A 25,151-nucleotide genomic window follows, 5' to 3' on the forward strand; every position below is an offset into this window, starting at 1 on the left:
GCAGAAAACAAGCAGTGGGACTGACTCTAAATATCTGAGTGGGAGAATAAAGCCTTGGTTTGCTACTCAGTCTATATTCATTGCAAAAGGAGAGTCAGTCTCTTGTGGGTCTTTTAAGCTGACATTTTATGTGTTCCTATTTTATTACATTGAATATGGGTCTAAGAAAATAACTGAACGTTCTACAAACCATATGATAGTTTCCCAAATTCTGAAACTGTCCCAGTTTTAAAATTTGTTCTCATCTTTTGGGCTGTATCAGTAATGAACATCTCCTTGCACCTGAAAAATTCCTTGAGGCGGTCTCTGCAGGCACCACAAAGGAAGCTAATGAAAAGCGCCTTCGCACCATCTGATAAGCCCAGGGGCTCTGAGTACTGGCAGGATTTTTCTATGTGCTCATCTGAAAACGGTATCTTGCTTTGTCCTTCCTCAATTTCTCCTTAAGTAGCAGTTTCACCGTTGTAAAAATTTCACCCAAGGAGAGGTTTCAGGAGAGGTCATTCATTGAGAAATGAGGAAGAGGTTTGGGAGAGATTAAGGGAGCAGGTATTTTCCTCAGAATGAGCTGAAGCAGAATAATGAGTACAACTCACTTTCGTCTTTGTAGAAATCACACACTTCTCCATTTTACTATCTAAATTTCTAACGAATACTGCAGCGCGTATTGGAATGCTTGTGTTATCTCGGCACAGACCCTCTTGATTATTCTGTTTTTAAATTTACTTTTCGAGCTCCTTTCTTTTGTTTCATCTTCATTGCCTTTCAGGCTATTGCTTGTGTCTTGGCAATCCTATTTTCAACCACAGTGACCGTTTCCTACTGTTACTGCTTTCATTTGTTAGTATTGTTTTGATTTTGAACGTCGGTTATAGATTTCCTATTAATTTGTATGTATTGTATGTGTTAAACAAGAGAACATACAAGATTTTTATAACACCATGTGTTTTTGTCTTGCGTCAGGTAGCTTCTGGTAGAAAGGCTGGCCTGCTGTGGGGGCCTCGCTTTCAATTTTGATGGGGTGTATTGCTGGTTGGTCTGTTGAAGAGGAAAAGACATGGGATGGTCTTTTGCGTTTTGAGGACCATATGAAATATGGCTTTTGCTTTGTGGAGCCAACTTAAACTAATTTTTTAATCTTTTTTTGGTTTATTTTTTTTAATGTAGTTGCCTAATAAATCACTTATTTGTTGTAGGTGGGAAGCAAAGACCTGTGTGAAAGAATCAGTGTCAGCTTTTTTTTTTTTTTTTTTTTGCCATCTTTCTTCCCTTGCTAAAGTGGATACTGACTTTTCTCACAGAGACCCATCTTTCTTATTTTTCACTTTTGGAGAGCAAATGAGCTAAGAGACTCTGGCCATTTGACAAAAACATCCTTTTGCTCATTCTCTTTTTCTGCAGTAGGAGTTAGCTACCACTTGTATTCTGAAACCCAGAATCTGTATGATGATTAAAAATTGTGCAGTTTCATGCCTGCCTTTCTCAACTTGAGCCATTTAAAAGCCATTTTGGCTGCCGGGTCCCTGAGTTGTGACCACATGTTGGATAGGAGAATCGGCTTACCTCGCGGTAACATTCTGGTTTGTTCTCGGCCAGTATACATTGCAAGGCAGCCCACTTCCTCCATTAAAGAAGGAACATGTGGTTGAAGGGATTGCTTGGGCAGGTGTACAGTGTTTATTGTCCCATAGCAATAAATACTAGTAATATTTTGGAACACTATAGAGTTGACAGCTAGAGCACTGATTTCCAGCTTTTTCATCTGACCCATAGTAAGAAATACGTTTTACACCATGACCCACTTTATATATACAAATAAGTACATGTACTTAGAACAGAATTTCACAAACAAATATTTACCTATACCACATATCTCTGTTGCACTTTATTTTGTTAAAAAAAATTCCTGGTTGATTTCATGATCCAGTTATGGGTTATGACCCACATTTTGAAAAACCCTATTCTAAGGGAGTGCCCAAAACTTGACATTTATTGTCCCATTCCTCCCCCAATCATGTGAGGTAGGGAGGAGAAAGGAGTAAATACGCAAGGGTAACATCCATTTATTCCAGCTTGATTTACTGTGATGAAAGACAGCATGATAGAGTGGAAAAGGTGGAAAAGGGGTCAGAAAATTTGGGTTCTAAGTCTGAGCTTGCTATGTACAAACCAAGTGATCTTAATGTGGAACCCCAACATTTGAGAGTTGATGGAAGCTCTAGAAACCATCTCGTATAGCTCTTTCAATGTTTAAACCTATATTAAGAACGCACTCTAAAGTGTGGTCCAGGTAAGTAGTAGTGAGAAACAGTTTAGCATTGGGTTAAAAGTGAGGACAGGAACCAGATGTGTGTAACGTGCACTGCACACAGGAATCACCATGTCCGTGTGTGTGAGCTCTTACTAGTACTGGTCTAAGGATTAGTATTCTCTGAGCCTTCACCTTCATCATCTGTGAAGGGGAACTAATAACTGATGAAGAAAACAAATTTAAGGACATTTTGCTCCCCTCCTTGACTCCATCTTTTTAGAGAGAAAAAGTTTTTCTTTATTTTCTTGATTTAGAAGTTTACTGTTCCCTAAGTATCTCAGAAACAGTTGGCCTCTCGAGAGTTAGAACTGTGTTTAAATTCTGTCTCTGCCTCTTCCCGTTCAAGAACTCTTGGTTAAGTTGGTTAGATGCCAAAATCTGTTTCTTACTTGTAAAATGGGGTGGGGGTAGATGGGGAGAGAGCGAGGTGCTCCTGTCTCCTCTTTCATATTGTTAAAAGATTAGCGGTAATGTCTGAATTGCTTAGAGCAGTGTCTGGCCCTTAATTGCTTCCTGAGTGGGAGCTATTATATGTTAGAGCTTGAAACCAAAACCCATTCAAGGAGCCAGTTAACAGGATCTGTTTCTGGGACTCTGGCAGTGAGGAGCCGGGTCCAGATGGGGACGTCAGGAGTGCTGTCTTACTTAGCAGGCCTGCAGATGTTTGCAGAATGGTCTTTATTTAGTGGGCCAGCAGCAGAAAGGCCGGGTGGGAGACTGAGCGATTAAAAAGTGCTTGTTGATGAGAAGAGGGATATGACTGATGAGCCCTGAGGATCACAGTTAGATGGCTGGCGTCTCCAACTGAGAGATAAGCCATTAGGCCTTCTCTATGACCAGAGGTCTTCAGCGTGGCAGGGAGCTCCATCGAATGAGTGCGGGCGCCTTGCAGCTCCCCCTTCACATCCAGCTCAACTCTACAGAGACCCCGTTTTCTGATAGGCTGTAAAAGTATCTCTTGGGAATGAGGGACATGAAGGCGCCTCACAGAAGGGGCTGGAAGGAAAGAAAACACACACGGAAAAGGGAAGTCCGGGAAGAGATCTATGGGAAATTTGGGTTGAGGCAGGTATTATTCTGCCCAACTTTTAAATTCTCTATTATTTTTTTCCTGTGTCCTTGAAAAGAAACTAACTGCCACTAGATGGCACACCGATCCCAGCACTATTCTGACTGTATAAATTATTATTTTTAAGATTCTTTTCAAAAGATAGGTCACTCATTAATGTGTTGTTTTTAAAAATAGAACTCGTAGCCTAAAGAATCAAAATTCAAAATCTGAGTATTCTGTGGGATCAGTTTGTGCTATAGAGAAAGCACCATTGTTGATATGCACTGTGGCCACATGAACATCGTAAAGAAGAGAATGATCTGCCCCAAACCAATCTTTTTGCTTTTCTTTTTTTTCTTAACCACTAACTTGAAATTTCACTTTTTTGGAAGTATTTAGAATTGTGTTTCTTACAGAATACTTTGTTGCTTTTATGTGTCTGATATTATGTGTCTGATTTGCTTTGCATTTGTTCTGTGTGTTTGTGTGTATGGGTTATATGTAGACATGGATGCAGTCGAAAGAATGGGATGGGCTATTCATTGATTGGGAGGAGCAGAGGAAGCCCAGAGAGTGAGTGGGGCACTTGGCACAGCCCCTCCCGCCCCAACCAAAAAGAAAAAATGAGACCAGGCTTTGTCAGGCCGTGGTTATCACCCTCCCAATACCCACCCGCAACGAGGCTTGTTTAGACAGTCGCTTCCTCTAGCAGCAGTCTGTGCCCACCCTTTGTTCGGGAACAGCATTCTATGATAATAGTTTCATAGCTTTGCTTATAAACTGTTTATAAAGCATTTAGCTTTAACCATTGAAGACTGCCCAAGAAAGGGAATTCATGATGAAGGTTTGCTGACTCAATGTAATCATTTGTTGTGAAGTATAGGTATAAACAAGGTCCATTAAAATTCTTCCCATCCATGGTGTCTGATTCCCCTGTGATGGCCAGAAACAGGCATGATGTGGTGACAAGCTGTCCCCTTCTGCATGGACACATGGGGTCCTGGCTTTGTGTGCTCTGGTTTATTGAGGTCATTACAATAGTAGGCAAGTGACCAGTGCCTCTCCTCACCCCAGCCGAACTCCAGTGATCAGTGTAGGTATTTGGAACAGTCTTCATGTTATGTCCTCAGAGCTGCTTGGGAGCTTTCTCAGGGACTGCCCTGATGGCGGAGCCTGTGAGGGAACTGTTTCCTGGGCTGCTGGTCATTGTCCCTGTTGGTCCCAGTGCACCGTCCAGGTTGGGGAGTGACCAATACATAAGCGATCTGGGGAGTCTATGAAGATTAGTAATATTTTATTTAAAATTTCCTCCCAGTCTTATCCAGCACCCCACCCATTATTTTTAAAGAACCAGCAGTCTCACATCTGGGACTGTTTGAACAAAATATATTAAATGATCAAAAATTAACCATGAGAGTAAGTTTTCAAGAAAACTGTCAATTTTTTAAAAATTTATCGTGTCATTTTAAAAGCTTTAGCTTAATTCTACTTTGTATTATATTTCCCCCGAAGAGTTCCTTAAAAAAAAAGCAAAAACGTGATTCTGGAAGAACAGATCTCTTTGGACATGGGCAACAATAGCGTGCTTGACGTGTAGGACCTTGCATGATGCTGTAGAGAGATCTGACGTGTAGGGTGACTTGAATTCTTTCATATTATGACTCAGAGTTTGATCTCTACCTATTAGTTGTTCCTACTTGACCCCCATGTCCCAAGCTGTGGAAAAGAAGCTTCACGAACCATGTATGAAGGGCAGGTGTTGGCGTGGAGGCAGGCACGGAAGCTTACTCTGTCTGTCTGCAGCTGTGGCTGGCTGTCAGGACAGTGGCCCTCTCCTTCCTCCCTGAGACTTCAGCTTGAGCAATGGGGACAATGAATAGCAACAGGGAGGTTACCTGGGGCATCTCTTTCCTTAATGCCACCAACAGATCTAAATCTGATTCTAATAATAGAGCTACATGCACTGAACCTCAGGCCAAGCACTTGATTACATTATCACAGGTAATATTTTCTTTGCATATGAATAAACAAAGGTTTCGAGTTTGGGAGTTTGAGCAAAATCATATTGTTAGTAAATGGGGCACCACGATTTAAACCTAGGTCTGTCATTGTGTTATTTTGTAGTTGCATTTAACAGGTATTTAACCCCGAGCATATTAAACCAGACTGTGGACTGTCTCCTCTTCACCCCACCTGTATTAAACAGGTAGTGGGTGTCATCGGATCTGAAATAGGGAGTACACGTGGCAAAACCCCAGAAGAAATGTAGAAATAAATGATTTTTTGGGTATCCCAGCCATTGACAAGCAAGCGAAAAACACTCACAAGTGGATGGCCATGGCTTCTTGGATGTTAGAAAGAAACCGAAGAATTCATTGAAGGTGACAGAGAAATATAGACTAAGGAACAGTTAGAGGCACTGTGACAGGCTGTGTAGCCAAAACCATATCTATAAATTGGGTCATTTAGGAATTTGAAGGGCAGTCCTGACTGTTCACATTTTATATGTTTCTGGGACATGGGACTTTACTGCCCCATGGGGATTTTACCTTCTGACAATCATCATGTGCTCCCAGAGTGAAATAAACTAGGAAACATCTGTAAAAACCATCTATTTTGATATTTTCGAGTTGAGAGTTTTGTGAGGGTGAAGGTGGGCAGGGTATCAGATATCCTTATGGTTAGTTCTTTTTCCTGCTGTGTACTTTAGATGATTTGAAGGTTAATTCGAACCTAAGTTTGTGTCGTTTCTCCCCCCTTTCCTAGGGCTTCCTAAAGAATGAGAAGGACAATGCCCTGCTGTCTGCCATTGAAGAGTCCCGGAAGAGGGTAAGAAACAAACCTAAATATAGATGTACAGCCATTGGGAGGGCAGGCTCGTCTGCCAGGGAGCACAGGTCTTGGAAGCTGGAGCCCGTGTCCAGGGCTCAGCTCTCCTACTTCGTGAGTTCACCAGAGGGAATTCCGTAGGAACATCATGCCTGTAACTCCATGTGTATTTGGTGACCAAAATGCATCTGAAACTCGGGGCTGGACAATTAATTATTAAATTAATCTTAAAATGGAAGAGCCAGACAATTCTTTGGTTTCATTGTTACAGTAAAAAGTGGTATTTTGGTTTCTACTAAATCAGTAGTTCAGAAAAGCAGTTATGATCATTGATAATTTTCCTCAATTTCTTTTCCTTTTGTCACCCAGTTTGACTTTCTCTGCCACCTTTTATTTTTATTATTTTTTATTATAGTTGACATATTGGTTTAAGTTATCCAACATAGTGATTTGACATTTATATTCCTATAATGTGATCATCACAATAAATCTAGTAACCTTCTGTCTCCATACAGTTATTATAATAGTATTGACTATTTTCCCTGTGCTATTCATTACATCCCTGTGCCTTTTTTTTTTTTTTTTAATAACCGGAGGTTTGTACCTTGTTCTCTGTATCTATGAGTCTTTCTGTTTTGTTTTTGTTTTCTCTGTTCCTTTGTTTTGTTTTCTTAGATTCCACATAGAAGTGAAATCATATGATATTTGTCTTTGTCTGACTTAACATAATACTCTCTAGGTCCATCCATTTTGTTGCAAATGGCAAGGTTTCATTCTTTATACTACCTTTTATGTTAATAATTTCTCTAAATTCTTGCAAAAACAAAAACAAACTAGCTTGGCTCTTAGAAGGATGGTAAATAAGTAAGCCAGAGCAGCCATTATATGTGCAGCAAAATTTTGCAACAAGCATTCCCTCAAGATACTCAAAGATCGCTGATTTTACTAACATGTGAGTTATCTCCATTTGCTTCTGACAAGGATTAAAAGATCAAAACCTTTCCAAAACATCCTTATGGAATAAGAGATTTCCAGGCCACGGAGTCTTCTGGGGAGGGAGGGGGAAGGAAGAGGAAGGAGGGGGAGGGAGGGTGAGTTGGTTCTAAAGTGCAGCTTCTTTTGAGGAGGCGGGAGGGCTCTCACTGGTCCGCTGGTCCGCCAGCAGCAGCTGTCTCTGCAGAGCGAGTAGGGGTAAAGGGTTTTCTCCTTACTTATATAATCCTTCTATCAAGTGGAATGTATTTCTGTGTTATTTATGTAAAAAATAATAAAGTAAAACAATGCTGCTTCTTGGTGTGCTTTATTAAAATGTTCTGTGTACGTGGAAACACCTCGCTAGGGCTGATGTGAGTGAGCTTGGGCAGCATGGGGTTTGCCAGCTCTAATTCATAAGAGAATGTTCCAAAAGCATTATTGAAATGACTGATAGCTTTAATTATCAGAGTCAAATCCCTAAAATTTCATTAATTATATTTTTGGCTATAGTACTTATTTCTAGAAATAGAGAAATTCACTTGATTCAGATTTAAAAATATTTTTTAAAGATTATTTTTGTTGTTCACACTTTAAGTGAGCTCCCAACTTTGATTCCCCTGCTGTAAAAGACCAGTGAAATTAAATTAGGATTGTCGAAAGCCACCAGGCCTTATTAATCCATTTACCCTGTGGAATGTGTTTCTGGAATTGGCAGCCTCTGAACATTGTGCCATACTGAGACTAAGTGTGCAGCCAGCCAAAACATTTAAACGACATACCACAGTGCAAAAGGTGTTGCGTGCATTTGCGAGGGCAGAGTTCCGGGGTTAGGAGCCAGCCTGGGGGGAGACCTTTCACCTGACTGGACACCAGGTGACTGCCGCTGAGCAAGAGTCATTTTCAAACAAAAGGTGAGCAGCTTCCTGGCATTTTAGTGGTAATTTCATGTTTGAATAACTTGCCAATGGCCTGCTGGAATGCCAAGAAAACAAGCCACAAAACCACAAATGTGTCCTATCTTTTCCCATTTGGTGCATCCCAGCAAAAACAGAACAACATTATCAGAACATATGTAGAGCTTCTAAAAGCCAGCAACAGCTCAGTAATAAGTGGGTGTGAAGTCAAAGCATATTGTCCTCTTCCCTTTATGAAAAAGGGGTTTGAGTGCTCCGCACCTGTTCTCAAGTCAGTCGCCCGGTTCTCTCCCTGCCTTTCTTAGCTGTGTTCAAAGAGATATGTTTCCACACATAACTTGAAAGATTCTGATTTAATTCATAGTAGTGTCTCCACTGCTTTGTCACTTTCTGTGGTTTGTCTTGTCTTCCTTTCAACTTTAGACCTCCGCTCACCCTTCTGGGTCATCCTTTCGTCTTCCCTCGGGTTTCTTTCCTTCTTGCTCCTCCTATTCCCTACCACCCACCTTGTCTCAGACCCTCACTGTCCCCCTCTTTTCTTAGTTGAGGAGCTCCTTCTCCCCTCTAGTTGACATTCTTTGCACCTAATCAATCTAGTGGTTCAGATGTGAGTCTAAAGGGAATAGGCTGGAGTGGGGCAAATGGGTGGCTGATCATTCTTGATTAGCCCACAAATTGGATGCTCCCTTATCTCTAAGGTAATTAAGGTAAGTTGGGGGTGGCATGGTCAAGGGAAGAGAATTTTAATGTTGGACCATTTATTTTTATTTGAAGCTGCTTAAAAAAAAGGTGACTAATGATGGAATAGAACCACAGTGCTGTTTATTCAGGTCGTGAGCTGTTTCTAAATGAGTAGCTGGCATACTTCTCAACTGTATCTGAGGATTTGAGCCCAGAAACCCGCCAGAGTACTTCTGTGTTCATGAAGCAGGAGTTCTTGGCACGTAGGTGGGCAGCCCAATTAATGGGATGATGGTTAATTCCCACTATTATTGCTCTGACCCTTACATGATCCCTCTGTCCCCATCAGCAGTGTCTCTGGATGGTCTGTTATCTGTTTTCTTCAATAGCCTTTACTATTCTGCCATTCTCTATCAACCAAAGGATTTGTCCTTAAGAAAAATTCTTATGACACTGTGGTGTCCTGGGTCAGTGTCACAGCTTAGTCGGTGCCTCGTTTCCTGTTGCAAGCTCAGAGAGCCGTATGGTATGCCTGCCTTCCCCCACCTGCTTATTTCTACCTACCCTGGTCCTTGTGCCACATGGCCTTCCATTTCCCATTGCTGGAGAACCGCAGTGCTGAGGAGCTAGATGGTTTGACCACTACACAGGAAGAATTTTAAAAGAAATCGTGGTTCGTCAGCACAGTATCTCTGCATCCCTTCTAGGGCAGCTCCGTCTTTCCCTGCCTGGCTTTCCCTCACATACTTCTCTCTGTTCAAGTGCCTAGCTTTCCTGTACAAGTTCACAAACGTAATGAGAGAGGATGATTTTGCTCTGGGTATTTTTTTCAGTCCAGGCTCACTGACTGGAGTGGTCCATTCTGCCTGACTCTCAGAAGAAAACTAAGTGGAACAATGTTTTTAAAGTTTGTGGTTGTCACTTCTTCTTGTGTCTTCAGAATACATATTTAGAAAAGGGATCCATTGATAGACCAAAATCATACTTGCAAATTGTGCCAGCCTTCTTCCTACTCATTTTTGTGTGTGTCTAGTGTCTATCTTTTTCACGTTTTGATAAATATTGGTCCATAGTCAAACATCCCACTTGAAAGAAGAGTATATATGATTTTTCTGACAGTTTTCCGAAGCTCACATGTATAGTTATTATCAGTATAAATGATCTACATTGCCAAAAGTAAAGCAAGCAGACATTACTATATTCATTCCCTTGGTGCTGCCTAATTAGATGCCAATCTGAGTATTATCTGATTGTAAATGAAATGGCTTTTTGAAAAATGGACTTAAGCTGATGGGAACCTGGTCTGCCAATTAGACAATAATAGGCCCGGAATGGTCATGATTCAGTATATCTCCATAAGTTGCTTTAATTTCCTTCTCTCCTGAGAGGTTTTGTTTTGTCTTTTCCCTCCCTCCTTCCCTCCCTTTCTCCTTCCTTCTCTCCTTCCCTTTTTTCTCTTTTTTCTTTTCCTCCTGAGTGCCTTTGTTTTGGTAACAAAGGTACCAGTAGACAGGAGTGAGGTTTGCCCGACATTTCAGTAGTGACTTAGTGGGAAACCTAACCACAGAACACTGTTTTTCTTTTACTGGTTTGCTTCCTCTTATGAAAATATTACTGTTTCTTAAAAAAATAAAGACACTGGGAGAATCTTTTGTTTGTCTTTTCTTATCATAGATGCTTATTAAATCAAGATACCATTGATTTTATAATCCATCATTATGCACTAGAAAGAAAAAGTACTAAGTAATATATACTAAGACAATTGTAATATATAGCCTAATTTCAGAGGTTTTAAAATTAATAAGGACTCGAAAAAATGTTCAGCATCACTAATCATTGGGAAAATGCAAATCAAAACCATGAGCTAGCACCTAACACCCAATTAGGATAGCTACTATCAAAAAAACAAAAAACAAAAAACCCAGAAAATAGTATTAGTGAGTATGTAGAGAAATCGGAACCTTCGTGCACTGTTGATAGGATTGTAGAATGGTGTAGCCTCGATGGCAACAAATCTTCAAAAAATTAAATATAGAATTACCATGTGATCCAGCAATTCCACTTCTGTGTACACCCCAAAGTGGAACTTGAAGAGATATTTGCACACCCATAGCAGCGTTATTCATAATAACCAAAAGGTAGAAGCAGCTCAGATGTACAAGGATAGATAAAAGATAAATAAAATATGGTATGTACATACAATGGAATATTATTATTCACCCTGGAAAAGGGAAGAAAAATCTGCATATGCTACAACAAGGATGAATCTTGAGGACATTATGCTAAATGAAAGAAGCCAGACACAAAAATTACAAATACTGTATGATTGCACTTATATGAGGTAGCTAGAAGGAGTTAAAATCATAGAGGTAGAAAGTAGGTTGGTTACCACAGGCTGGGGAGAGGAGAGAATGGAGAGATGGTTTAATGGGGACAGAATTTCAGTTTTACAAGATGAAAAGCATCCTGGAGATGGTGGTGATGGGTGCACGACAGTGCGATTGTGCTTAATGCCGCTGAAGTGTACACTTGAAAATGGTGACGATGGTACATTTTATGTTATGTGTATTTTGCCACAAAACTCTTTAAGGGTAATTTTTAAAGTAGATTGCTTTTACTCTACTTATGGAAAGATGGCATATATAGAAGGCTTTGAATTTCTGTTAAACTTTAAAGAAAACCGTGTTCTGTTTTGTCATTTGGGTCATCTCTCTGCTCGTCACCAACAGACTTTTGGCATGGCCGAGGAGTACCACCGAGAGTCGATGCTGGTCGAGTGGGAGCAAGTGAAACAGCGAATTCTCCACACACTGCTGGCATCAGGAGAAGATGCCCTTGACTTTACTCAAGAAAACGAGGTAGGTTGAGTCCAGAAGATAAACCACTATTAATAAAATCCGAGGTCCAAGAATGCTTATCAGCTGGGCAACTGGCAGTCTTGGCGCAGTAGATGACAATCTCCCTCTTGAAACTCTTCTTTCCCTTGGCTTTTAGGACACCCGTATTTGCTTGGATTTTCTCCAACGTGTCTGGCTTCTTCTCAGCCTCCTTTGCTCTGTTTTCCTCAAACTCCTTGACCTCTAGATGTTTGACTATCTCAGGGCTCGGTCCTTGACATGTTCTTGTTTTTCTCTTAGTCACTGCCCTGTTGATCTTGTCTGGGCTTGTGGCTTTGAATACCATTTATGTGCTGAAAACTCAAATTTACATCGCAGCCCCAAACCCTAAACTCATTTATCTGTTGACCTTCTTGGCTCTACTTAGATGTCTCCTAGCCATCTCAAGCTAAACATGTCCAGAATCGAGTCATGATAGCAACTGCCCCCCATCTCCCTCCTGGCACCAGCACCAGCCTTCTGTTCTCTTACAAAGAGTTTATCATCTTTATAAATGGCAATGCCAGTTCTTCATTTCCTCAGATCAAAAACCTCAGATTAGTTTTTGTCCTCTTCTTCTCCCACCTGGTCTCTCACACATGTTGGCAAATGCAGTTTAACCCTGGTCTCAGAATATACCCAGAATCCAGCCACTTCTTACTACCTCCATTGTCAGCAGTCTGGTCTTTTGCTCAGATTATTGAACTAGCCTAACTGGTTGTTTCAGTTATCTGTTGGTATGAAACAAATCACACCAGACCGTGGTGGCTGAAAACAAGCATTTAGCTTAGCTGGATATTTCTAGCTCAGGGTCTCTCGAGGCTGTTTTCAGGGTGTTGGCTGAGGCTGCACTCAGGACAGACCCACTCCTAAGCTCACTCGTGTGGTTCTTGGCAAGCCTCAGGTCCTCTCTGGCTCTTGGCTTAGGGGCATCAGTCCCTTGTCCTGTGGATCTCTCAGTTGTGCTGCTCATAACATAACTTGCTTCCCCTAGAGCAAGAGTGAGGGGTTCGGGGGAGAGCTAAAGTGCCCCCACGACAGAACCCAGTCTTTCTCTAACTTAGTCCTCTCTCTTCAAAGTAAGTCACTCAGTCAGCCTTCACTCAGGGGGAGAGGCTTATAGAAAAGCTTGACTCCCAGGATGTGGGCACGACTGGGGACCCATCTTAGGGGTTGTTGACCACACTAGTCACCCTGTTTTTGCCCTTGTACAATCTCTTAACACAGCAGCCAGGGTAACACTATTAACATACAGGTTAGATCGTGTCACTCCTCTGCTCAAGACCCTCCCATGACACCCATTTCTCTCGGAATGAAAGCCAAAGTCTTCACCACGATCTGTAATTCCCTACCAGATCTGGTCTTATTACCTCTCCAAGCTCATCTAATAGTGCCCTCCCTGCTGCTTTTGCTGGTCCAGGCAGCTGAACTCCTTACAGGTTCTTTGAACACAGCTGGCCGGCTCGCTCCTGCAAATGCTCTTCCCCCACATAACTGCGTGACTGTCTCCCGCATGTCCTTCAGATATTTCCCCAGTGTCATCTCAGCGAGGCCTTCCAAGGTCTTGACACCTGAAATCCAAACCTACTTCTCCCCATTCAGCACTTCCTGTATCCCCTTCTCTTGTTTTATTTTATTTTTTTAGCACTTTCTCCCATGTACCATTATGCATATTTTATGTCTTTGTATTGCTTATTGTCCGTTTCTTGCATTCGAATGTATTGATTGGTGATAGTGCTAAGTTGAGGGTTCTCTCCTCTCAAAAGTCTGATTTTCAAGGTATTTACAATTCGAGAATTAAAGTGCCCTTTCCCCAAAAGCCCATCCCTCCTCTGTCTCCCCCAGAGACAGTTGCTATTACTACTTTCTCGTGTATATTCCCGTAGTTTTTTATGTGAATGCAAGTATATGAGCCTGTATATTCTTGTCCCCCCTTCTTCTTACACAAAAGTCGGCTTATTGTCTGCTTTGTTCTGTATCTTGCTTTTTTTTACTTAATGTATCCTGAAGATCTTTCCTGAGAGAGATCTGGAGGCAGGCTGCACAGTCTTGCTTGATCGGTGACGTCTGCCCTACGCCAGGGGAGCTGTGGCTTGCCACACATTTACCCCTCTGGTGTTGGGGAGGAAACAATGCTGGGTTCACATTCTAGCTTCACACTGACTAGTTCTGAGACCTTGGCCAAGTTATTTAATCCTATAGACCTTCAGTGTCTTCATGGATGAAATGGGATTATTGGGAAGATTAGTGATAATTAAAGCACCTGACCCATAGTGGCCATCCCTTACTATTTTTTTTTTTAAAAAGCAGTTTCAGTTACTTTGGAGGTGCAGATTAAAAATTATAATGTTATAAAAATTATAGTGTTAGACATTTCAAATACTGTTACCAGTGCTTCTTGATAAGTCTTTTCCCCAGAAGTCGTTTCACGGATAACTAATGTTCTTTTCTCACGAGAGATCGGACACCTGAGGCTCAGAGAGACATGTAGTATGCTGGTGAGACCTAGGGCTGTTAGCTTCTAGACCATTGTTCTGCTGAAGTCTGAGTCAAAGGTGGGTAGCTTGGCAGTTTTTCACGCCTGCAGGGTAATGTCACACATCCCATATCTGCATATTTACTCCTGATTTAAAAACCAGTTTTTCTATTAAATTAGCCCCCAAGTATATAGATGCTCTAAAGTCATTTGTCTTAGGAAATCACTCCTTAAAGCCCCTGTTCCACATTCTTTAGAGGCTTCAGAGACTCAGATCCGAGTCTTTGGGGGAGAACTAATATGTGAAACCCTTGGCCAGCCTGATTTTTTTTTTCTCAATTTCTTGTGAGTCTGGGCAGATAAATAGAACAGCTCCTAGTTTTACAAACTTGATTTTTTAAAATGGTGTTAATAGGTTGTGGTCTGTATTGGGATTTGGAAGTAATTATAAGCTGCTAATGAGATGTTCTTTCCTGATTATTCTTCTCTTAAAAATAGACCAGTCTATTTAGTAGACTCTTCTTCCTTGACCTCAAGTCCTCTTGGAAAGGAGTTACCGGCATATTTGCTATTCTCTGTTATGACATCTAGCATAGAGGACCGCTTTGCTGTAAAAGCTGGCCAGTGGTACAGACGGTTCTCTTCAAGTCATCCAGGGGACTGCCATTTTCTGGACCCTTGTAGGTTTCGTTATTTGTTGCTGTTGTTTTGAACTTTTGTCCTGAAGTATAATGTGTACAGAAAAGTGCCCAAAATCATAAGTATACCACTCAGTGAATTATCACAAATGGAACACACCCCGATGGAGAAACAGAACATTATCAGCCCCCCGGCAGCCCTCCTTGTGTGCCTTTCCAGTCACTACCTGCTCACCACCTCCAAGGGAACCGCTGTTGAGATTTCTAACATCATAGATTAATTTTGCCTGTTTTTGAAATGTATGTAAATGGAGTCATGCAGTATGTACTCGTGTTTCTGCTTAGCATTTCGTATCATTGCATTTAGTTATAGGCCATTCATTCTCATGGCTGAACAGTAACTGCAATCTGTTTATCCATTCTGGTGTCGATGAACATTGGCTAGTTCCCAGTTCTTGGCTTTTATAAATAGTGCTCTGGTGGACATTCTTGTACGTGCCTTTTGGCGAATATATGTCTGTACCTCTGCTGGGTATACCTGAGGGGAATCGCTGGGTCAGAGGGCATGCGTATGTTCAGTTTTAGTAGATACTGCCAAATGGTTTTCCACAATGGCCGTATCAATGTACCCTCCCGCCGGCAGGATGACAGAATTCCATTTGTTCCGTATCCTTGCCACACTGGCATTTTTTGTCTTTTTTAATTTAACCATTCTGGTGGATGTATGGAATCATGCGTTTTTACAGGCCTTTTCCATAAAATTATCTTCAAAATGATGGGAAGATGGTATTTTCTCCACTTGGACAGGCACTTTCTCTACCGTCTTTCTAGGAAACCACATAGTGTGAAGGCCAGAGACAGGCTTCCAATTTGCAGGCCTGGGTCCGCGGGCCGGGGTTTCCTCATTGTGACAGGCCTCTCCTGAAGAACTGCTGGGAGGAATGTAGAACACGTGTGAAGTGCCTAGCCCGGTGCTGGCACGAAGGGCTCACTCAGCACACCTGACCAGCCCTTACGGTGGCCTTCAGTGTTTGGTGACCAACGCATTGTTAAGTTTATGTTAACTATTTTAATAAGGATCTGCCCCTTTTAAGTGTTGTCAGGAATAAGGTTGTTGGAATCCAAAGAAACTTTCAATCATTTTGAGCTGAACTTAACATTTGAAGTATGTCCAAATTTGGATGTCCAAATTTGGATAATCTTATATAGAGGCTTGAGGCTATTTTTTTTTAAAAAACAAAAATGAATTAGGATATGCTGGTCCCTGAAACATTTTACCCCCAAGTATTCCGATCACAGGAGCAACAACACATTGGTAATAACTGTTTCTGGCAAGTTTTAATAAGGGAAATGATACTTCAATAGCATAAATTCAGTTTGGCAAATTAATTGCCTTAGGATATAATTGAAGAAAGAGGTTTAATTTTTAAAGGGAGGAAGGAATTGAAAGATTGTTAATAGCTTTCAAATTGTAGGCCGAATAAAAATGATGTGCTTTGAAGCAAGAAAGAGACTCCCGGCTAAGAACCCTGCGCCCTCATCCCTGCATCCAGTCAGTGTGAGGAGGAACCCCCGGAGTGTGGCACGCTTGCGTGACGGCACGTGGGGTTCGGCATTGCTGGGAATCGTAGGAATATCTTAGCCAACGTTTAGAACAGTGTTTAAAGATAAACTTATCCAACCTCTGTGTAGCCTAATGGCTGTGTGAATATTAGATATAATCAATGGACGGTCCTTTAATGCAGGGCTCCCCAACCCCTGGGCCATGGACCGGTACAGGTCTGTGGCCTGTTAGAAACTGGGCCGCACTGCAGGAATTGAGCAGCGGGCGAGTGAAGAAGCTTCGTCTGTCTTAGCGGCCACTCCCCAGTGCTTGCATCACTGCCTCAGCTCCACTTCAGATCATCAGGCGTTAGATTCCCATAGGAGCTCCGGTCCCTGGTGCCAAAAAGTTTGAGGACCGCTGCTTTAATGTATTGTCTGGAAAATGACTTAGCTTCTCTATTAAGCCTGTTGCCTACAGAGCTAAGTCGTAGCTTAATAATTCTTGATAATGTTGGCAGCGTTCCACACATGACATGTGAACAGTGTGTGTTGAACACAGTCTCTAGTTTTGATGACTATTTCGTCAATTCCTGTACACATATATTTCTACATTTTAACATTTCTAAAATCAGAATATGTCTTAAATTCAGTGATATGTCATAGTTCAACTGATAGCATTTTTTCTTCCTACGTGACATGTTGTCTTGCAGTGGGTACTGTAAAATACAGACGAAGAGTTTGAACCGGACGTTCCTGGAGAATATGCTTCCAAACTATTTTTTTATGACTCCTGGGCAGTTTCCCAGGGGGCAGATTTCACTTCGAGTAGGATTTCAGGCATAGAAAGTACGCTGCTGCTCATTCAGAAAGAAGCTTTAAAAAACCCAACTCAGCAGGCCCTGTAACGTCACGATGCGTCATACTTGAACACCTCCTTTTTGCACAGTATGCTGACGGTAGATCTATGTAGACCCCTTATGAAAACTCTGCTGTTCTCCACCCCCCACCCAAATATAACCTCTGACATTGGCGCACACCCTGTCCTGCCAGTTCTCCCTGAGGTGTCCATGTGCACATGTGTACGTCTTTGTCCATCTGATCAATTTACTATCAACTTATTCCATTAATGGCACCATTTTATAGATTAGATTCTACAGCTTAGCATTATGTTTTGATTTTTTAAAACTTATTCTGGAGCTTTATCTAGGTTAGTACATGTAGGTGTCTGTCATTTCTTAGTGACTATAATAGGTTTCATCATATAAATGGCCCAGGTTTTCTTCTCATTTCATGCGTGAAGAACAAGACTCCAGGGAAGTTAGGTGTCGTTACCCAAGTTCACCCAGTTGGGTTACATTTAGAACCTGAGTCTTCTGGTCCCCAGTTGGTATTTTATAGTAGTACTGGGTTTCTATGTACAGATTTTATAACCAACTATTGTAAATGAATCACTTTGGTTCCATTTTGCTTACATCAAATCAAACATTCCACTTAGAAATTAAAAACTCCCTTTCTTCTGTAGTATCTTTTTTTTTACTTTGTACTGGGAGCATTTTGCGAGGAGTGCTAGTTCCCCTCCTTTCTCCCTGACTACAATGAGCCCTTCTAGGAGAAAGTGTCATTGATCCCCTGGGTATGCTTCATACAAAAGTAATTGCTCAGTAAGAGTTTGCAGTTCCCTTCTGCCACACTCCGTCCATGTCCCACCTGTTCTGGAAGACTCTCTTAGAATGACTGTTTTGGGAACACCATCTCCTTTAAGAAGACCCTTCTCACGGCTGTGTTCCCAAAGGTGGCTTTTTGTCCACATGTCCCCAGACTCCTGGGTGCCCTTGTTTTCTGTAGCTCTACCTCCCAGTGCCCCTGCCTTTCTGCTCTGAGTCCCTGGTGTCGTCCCTGCTAGGGTTCAGTCTGTCCCCCTTCAGAGACACCCAGAAGTCCGAGGAGTTTGGACTGTTACTGCCACATGCATACTGGTGTATTTTCCCAGCCCTCAGAGCAGCTCCGGGCTTTGAAGTTCCAGTGAACGTGTGCTGGTTCCTCTGCTCAGGAATGCTCACGTACCCGTGCTGCCGGTGGATAATTGACTTCAGGCATGGTGAAACAGAGGCTTGGCCAAGGACAAATGAAGGAAAGGCACTTTTGAAAACAAGAGCATTAAGCAAAATTAATTTAAATGGAAATTTGAAGCCTGAAAACCAACTACTTTTTAAATGGATAATTTTAAAAATTAGGTTTTTAGTACTGGAAAATATTTCTCAAGGCTGTTTACATATATTTAGCTGAAACAACTGTGTCCTTGCCGAAATGCTTCAGCACTGTTCCCTTTCTCATTTCCCTATTCCCCTCAATTAGGTTGCTGGAATTAGCAGGCTTAGTGCTGTGTTCTTTAAAAAGACTTTAGGGTCATCAGCTTTTGGATTGTTCTGTTCCAGAAAGGTAGATGTCTTAGAGAATAGTCCCAACTCAGTGTTACTGGGAACACTCAGAACTAGTCCAGAGGTAGAAGATGAGCTGGCGGGGGTTCTGTCCACACAGGGAGTGCGTGCTCATTGTAGGAAGATGAGATGAGATGCTCCAGCCAGCACAATGTAAAATATCTTAGATTATGTTTCTGTGGTGTCGATAACCGTTGTTGTTCAGTATAGGACTTTTTTCTGTATTCGTTATGGTGGTTTATGTTTTGTTTACAAGTGGGAACACGTAGCATTTACGGGCCGAGGTGGGCGCTGTGCTGAGCTCTCTCTGCTTAGTCCTCTCATCAGTGTTGTGAGATCAGAGCTTCTCTTCTCCCCGCTTAATCTTCATCACAAACTGGTGAGATGGATCCCATCACTGCCCGTTTCACAGCTGAAGAAACCGAGGCTCAAAAGAAGCAGTATACTCAGTGGAGATCACCTAGCTCGCGAGTAGTGGAGCCAGGATTTGTAACCACGACTCCCTCTTGTTCTTTGATGGCTGTCCTTGGAGAGTTGCCCCAAGCTGCCCTGGGGGCGAGGTGGTGCCTGCCCACATGGCTCCACTGCTTCCTATTAGAGTGACCTTGGGCAAGTTGCATCCGTGTGCTTTGGTGTCTTCGTCTGTAAAATTAATATAATGAAAGTACGTATCTCATAGGATTGTGGAGTTAACACATGGACATTAAGAAAGTGCTTGGCATATAGTAGGTGCTCAATAGGTATAGCTATTATTATTGTAAACCGGTGGTTTTTAATCTGTGTTAGTAGGAATGACCATTGGGTATATGTTTAATACCATATGCCAGACTGCAAGGTAGCAGGGAGTAAAAGTGATAGATGGAGATTGGAAGTGATCGTGGGATCAGCCAGCCAGCAGCATCTTCCAAGGTCAGTAAAGCGTTTAAAGCTCTTTTATACCAGTGATGGCAGCAAGTCAGAGATGAGGAGGGCCTCTCGAGACTGTCGGGGACAGCCCCTTCGTTCAATTGATGTGAACCAGAGGCACCAGGAGAATGTGCTAGACCTCAAGGCCAGGGAGGAAGTGGCCTTCCTGGAACACAGGTGTCCCGACAGTCCAGAACCTGAGAGTCTACGCCCCACCTTTCTGCCTCCTGCCCCTCTCTCCTCTCTGCCCCCCTCCCAGTGCGTGCTCACACTAAGCATGCCTTTGACCAGCTATGGTAGTGCGAGGACATTTTGCTGCTACCTTCCATCGGTTTCCAGGAATTCTACTTTACACTGCTTTGTTTTGGATTTTAGAGAAAAGAATGTTAGTCTTTTGGTTTTTTAATGAGAGAAGCTTAAAGAATTCGATCTCTGCTACAGTACAGTACCAACACATGTATTGGAAATTTAAGAATATATCTATAGGATATACTTAATTTTGATCCAGTAGGAAATAAGCTTAGCTAAAAGTTAATTTTAGTCTTTCTAAAAGGAGATTAATAAATGTTTCCATACAGTCGTGTCTGACTCTCCCCATCAGACCGTGCTCTTTGGATATAGGCTCTGTGGGTTGGCCTGCCATCCCTGTGGGGATGGATATGCACACAGCTACCTACGCACAAGGCAGGCCGGCAGCTCCCTAGCAAATGTTTGCTGAATGAATGAATGTCCAGCTTAGACTGGCTTCATATATTCAGATGGAGAAAATTAGTCAACAGCTGTTGTCTTAGTGTGGACTCTAGACTGGAAATGTCTTAATCCAGTACTGTGACCCTATAAAGTCTGTCCTCTCAGCTGTCTGATATGATCGATGGAAACAGGAGGCCCACACATGAAAACGAAGCCTCACCGGTGTGAAGCCATGGAGAGGGATGATGCGGTGGGGAGGAGGCTTGGGACTGAAACTGGATGTTGGGAAAATGTGCATTTGCAGAAACAGTCGTTGGGATACTCTTACAGCTTACTGGTCTCCCATTATTTTTGAGTTCATTGAGTCCTGTGCCTGCTCCCTCTCACGTATTCATGGTAAGAGCTTTGCTTTCTATTGCTACCCCTAAAACCATTTTTGACAGGAAGTATGACTAGGAAACTGATTCCTCACAGTTTTGTTAAAGACAAGCATATATTTATACGTTTCTTTCTTTACATGACCGAATGCTGTTTTTAACCGGTTCTGATTGTGTCTTCATCTGCAGCCAAGTTACCTGAGTGATGTGGGACCCCCTGGTCGAAGCTCTCTGGATAGCATCGAGATGGCATACGCCCGGCAGGTGAGCGTGCTCTCCAGGAGGATCAGATCCAGGCAGATCCTTTGTGAGCCGTCTGGGGAGTAAAAGAAAACAAAGACACGTCACCTTCATGTGAAAGTCAGACCCTAAGAGCAGGCTGGGTTTTCATTCAGAGGACTGGCTAATGTTTTACCATCGGGGTCACTGGAGAATTCCATCAAATTGGCTAACAGAATGACTCACATTTGATTTAGGGAAATTGAAATCTGCCCTCTATACTGACTGAGGGTCTCGTTTGCATTTGGCAGTAGCCCGTGCACAGTGGAGCCTGCGTGGCTGCACCGTTGCGCAAACGGAGTTCTGTATTAACCGCATTGCCTGGTAGGCTGACAGTATTGCCAGAAGTCCTTCTTCACCCCTCGTTGTTGAGAAATTTTCCGAATGCTTTGATGCCTTGGTGAGCACAGGGCACGCGCCTCTACGTGGCCAGTTGTGCATCTGGCCGTGCAGTCGTATGGTGTCCATCGACGCTCTGTAAAGCTCAGGGACTCACTGGACTGAAACTGCCCTGAGGACAGTTCGTACCTGGAACTGACTTTGAATAAAGCAATGCTGGCCACTTGTGTGTTTTATTCTAATTTGCTGCTTTCCTGCACAGTTTCAAGAAGGGAAAACAGTCTCGTTTCTTGAGGGTGGCGTGCTCCCATTCCACCTGCACCTCTTGTTAAGGAGAATTTTCTAAATTTTCTTTTTTTAAGTCACTATCCTTAAGTGTACCGTTGCCACTTCTCTCCAGGCGGTGGAAGCCAGCCGCAGCAGCTTCCTGCGCACGAGTCCCCTCCTTCCAAGTCCCTCGTGTTTTCCTCCTGGGCCTACTTTTATTTTTGGGTCCAATTTTGAGATCTACTCCCGCCTCCCACCGCCCCCCGACTACATCTTCCTCTTTTAAATTTTCCCTTCGTTGTAAGGCTGACTCCTTCCTTCGCTACAGCCACCACCAGTTCAGGCCTAATGAGATTATAAGCTTCTGAAGAAACTATCTTCTGAATCTGTGAAGACTAAAGTTTTCAGATTAGCACTCAGGGTACCATGATGTCATGTAGCTGTGTACATGGCTGTCCCCGCCAGCGCAGAGTGGACCTTTGTATCCCAGGTTGAGCTCAGTGTCTTGCAAAGGGAAGGCCCCTCGCGAATGCTCATCAAGTGACTGAACACTGCCTTATAGTTAAAAAACCATTTAGCTGAATCTTACTGTGCTCCTGGAGCCTGCGTGATGGCATCCCCCGCTCACAGCAGAGGGAAGTCAGGTTCGGCGGGGTCCTGGTCTGTCTGACATCAGTACCTTGTTCAGTCCTGGTAGAGCACGGACTTAAGATGCAAAGAGCAGAACTTACTGGTTTTTACCATCATTTAGTTCTTTTAAAATAAAATTCAGAGTCGTGGTGGTTTTTCCATACCTTAAACTCACGTAGTCCCTTTTTCTTGAGAGGAACAGGGATCCTTTCCCAGAGTAACGGGTACTCCAGCAACTCAGTGAGTGCGCTGGCAGGGCCGCCACCCGACACTCCTTCCTCAGCCCACAAGGCCCAGGCTTGCGGCCCTTTGGTCCTTGGCCCTTTGGTCCTTAGCCGTCAAGATCACCAAACTTTGCCTCGGGGTTTTAGGGAGCGGCAGGGGGAGTCCTTCTACTGTCCCAACTTCCCCTTTGGCCCTTGCTCACCGAGACTGAGAATCTGCGCAAGGAAGGTACAGAATGGCCTGTGGCACTCCTCCCCCAGGACCACCCTGCTCCCAGTCCTCAGGTGTCAGGAAAGCTGGGGTAGCGGTTAGCTCTGGGGTCCACGCTGCTGCCCAAAGCTCAAACACGGAACTGGGACACTGGCCAGTGGCCTTGCCCTCCCCGAAGCATGGATAGCTCAGCCACTCTCAGAAGGAAGGAAAGGTTGGCTGAAGCTTTGCCAACCACTGGGCAGAAGCTGGCTTCAGAACTGTTGCAAGAGATTTTAAAAAGACATGAAAATAGAAATTGTGCCACTCACTTTGCTTTTCATTATTTCAGATTTATATCTATAATGAGAAGATTGTGAACGGGCACCTGCAGCCTAACCTCGTGGACCTCTGTGCTTCCGTCGCAGAGCTGGACGATAAGGTAGCGCCCGGAGCTAACCCCGGCGGAAACGTGGGGTCCCATGTTCAGATGGGATTAGCAGCCTGCTGACTTGGCAGAAATGTGCTGAAGAGACACCATTCCACGGAATAAAACGTTAACTGTTTTTCAGAGTAGTATTGTAAATAATTTGGGGGTGGTTTTTTGATGATGATGCTATATATGTATTTTTAATGCATGTTTAGGAGACTCAGCCAGGATCAATTAATGGTCAGGACAATTCTTGAGCTATATTTGCTTTGAAGTCCTATCAGGCTCCTCCCACTCTTCCCTCACCAGATTCCCACCTTAGGCAGACTGATGGGCTCTTTAACAAAAATTGAATCATAAAGGTGATATGGTCTTCACCCTGGTGAGCCCCTTGAACTTGACTCAGGTGGGATCTTTATGAGCATTCTTTATATGCCACTGGTTCCGTTCCTCTCTGACTCCCCATCTTTATTCCTGTCTCTCAGTTCTTATCCTTGGCCTATTCCCTCTCACCCCATCCTGGGGGGTGGGGGAATGGATGGAGGGATTGGTAGGTAGGTGGCTGGCCAGGAGGAAGAGGGAAGGGAGGGAAGGATATAATGGAAGCAAGCACTTATATACAGATTTTTTTTGTCTTCAAAAATGCATCCAACTTTTTTAAAATAGTAAAATATGAGGCAATACAAACAGATCTAAAGAAAATAAGAATTCACCTACCATTTCACTACCTATAAGGAGTCACATTTAGGTGGAGTTTCTACAGTTTTAATTTTTGAGACAGTAAAATCAGAATTTTCTCTTTTCCTTTGGAAAAATTGTAAACCTGCTTTTCTGCCATCAATGCTACCTTCCAAGGATATTGCCCAAATTCCAGAAGCATGTCTTTAAGGAGAGGTTTACAGCCAGGAGGATTCTGGGGGGAGGGAGTCCCAGCTGTGTGCTGGTAACAAAGGAGAGAAGCCCGTCTCTTGTCCTGGGAGGCCGTCACGGGAGACGTCTTTTGAAGGTAGTGAGTAGGAAGAAACATAGGGGTTGTGACACTCCCAAAATGGCTAAGAGCAGTGGCCCCTGGAGAGTCTCTGATGGACAAAACCTGTATCATTTAGGTTAAACTCTTATTTTAAGCCTTAAAAAACTCATATGACCTTGTAAGGACTGAAATGCAGCTACTCGAGTTTAAACTCCTAGAGCGTTGGACAATTAGAAATGTATTCACTCTCTCTTAAGGGATAACCCACTGAGATTCAGTGTTCTTGTTACTTTTATGTGGTCTTAATTATGTGGGTGGTTATGTCAGACCTAGAATAGTAATTGATCTGAAAAGTAGCTCGGGACAGGGGGTGCTTGTGGGAAGATGGGAGCCTGGTGGCTGGCAGGACAGAGGACTGCCTTCTGTACTGGGTGTAAGCTGGAGGGCTCAGGCAGGAGGCATTAACCTCTTCCCGCCACAACCTGCCTGCCTTTGCGATCGGAGTGCCATGAAGAGCCACACAGCGTTGTCACATGTCATCTCATTTATGTGCAGAACATCTCTGACATGTGGACCATGGTAAAACAAATGACAGATGTGTTGTTGGCACCGGCGACGGACGCCCTGAAGAGCCGCAGCAGCGTGGACGTGCGCATGGAGTTTGTCAGGCAGGCCTTGGGGTACCTCGAGCAGAGGTAAGGCGGCAGTAGCGCCGTGGGGCTGGCTTGTGGTGCCCCAAAGTCAGCCATTTCTCGTGTTCTTAGTCGTCAAGCTAAGTGCTCTGTAGCTGGTACATTTTAAACCGGTCGAGCAAGTCTGAGAGGTGCAGTCCTGTTTTCAGAAGCACTTCTCTAACAGGACTGGGTCTGCAGCGATGTGGAGTCACGGTAAGTGGGAACACTGTTGGACTTTTTCCTCTGCTCTCTGCCCCTCAGTATGGGGACGTGATTGTTGGGCCACAGTGCCTTAGGTCAGGACCCTGCCCTCGTGGGTTCGGCCAGCACTCCTCAGGCTCCGCTTTTCTTTCAGTGTTCCCCTTTTCACACCAGCTGTGTTGCCTCCTCCAACCTCAGGAAGGCCCCTTGATCCTTTATGTTCCTCGTGGCGCCACTTGG

General features: G+C 43.3%; 1 protein-coding gene across 1 annotated transcript in view; it reads left to right on the plus strand.

Moving 5' to 3' along the window:
* The window catches only part of NUP93 (nucleoporin 93), an 86,942-nt gene that overhangs the window by 45,986 nt on the left and 15,805 nt on the right, over nucleotides 1-25,151 (plus strand). Inside the window, exons 4-8 of the mRNA XM_006908772.1 lie at nucleotides 6,129-6,191; nucleotides 11,491-11,619; nucleotides 20,897-20,971; nucleotides 22,989-23,078; nucleotides 24,592-24,731. Coding sequence (XP_006908834.1) covers nucleotides 6,129-6,191; nucleotides 11,491-11,619; nucleotides 20,897-20,971; nucleotides 22,989-23,078; nucleotides 24,592-24,731 — 497 coding nt within the window. The remainder of the gene's footprint in view (nucleotides 1-6,128; nucleotides 6,192-11,490; nucleotides 11,620-20,896; nucleotides 20,972-22,988; nucleotides 23,079-24,591; nucleotides 24,732-25,151) is intronic.

The sequence above is a fragment of the Pteropus alecto genome, unplaced genomic scaffold (assembly GCF_000325575.1).
Source record: "Pteropus alecto unplaced genomic scaffold, ASM32557v1 scaffold123, whole genome shotgun sequence".
Lineage (NCBI taxonomy): Eukaryota > Metazoa > Chordata > Mammalia > Chiroptera > Pteropodidae > Pteropus > Pteropus alecto.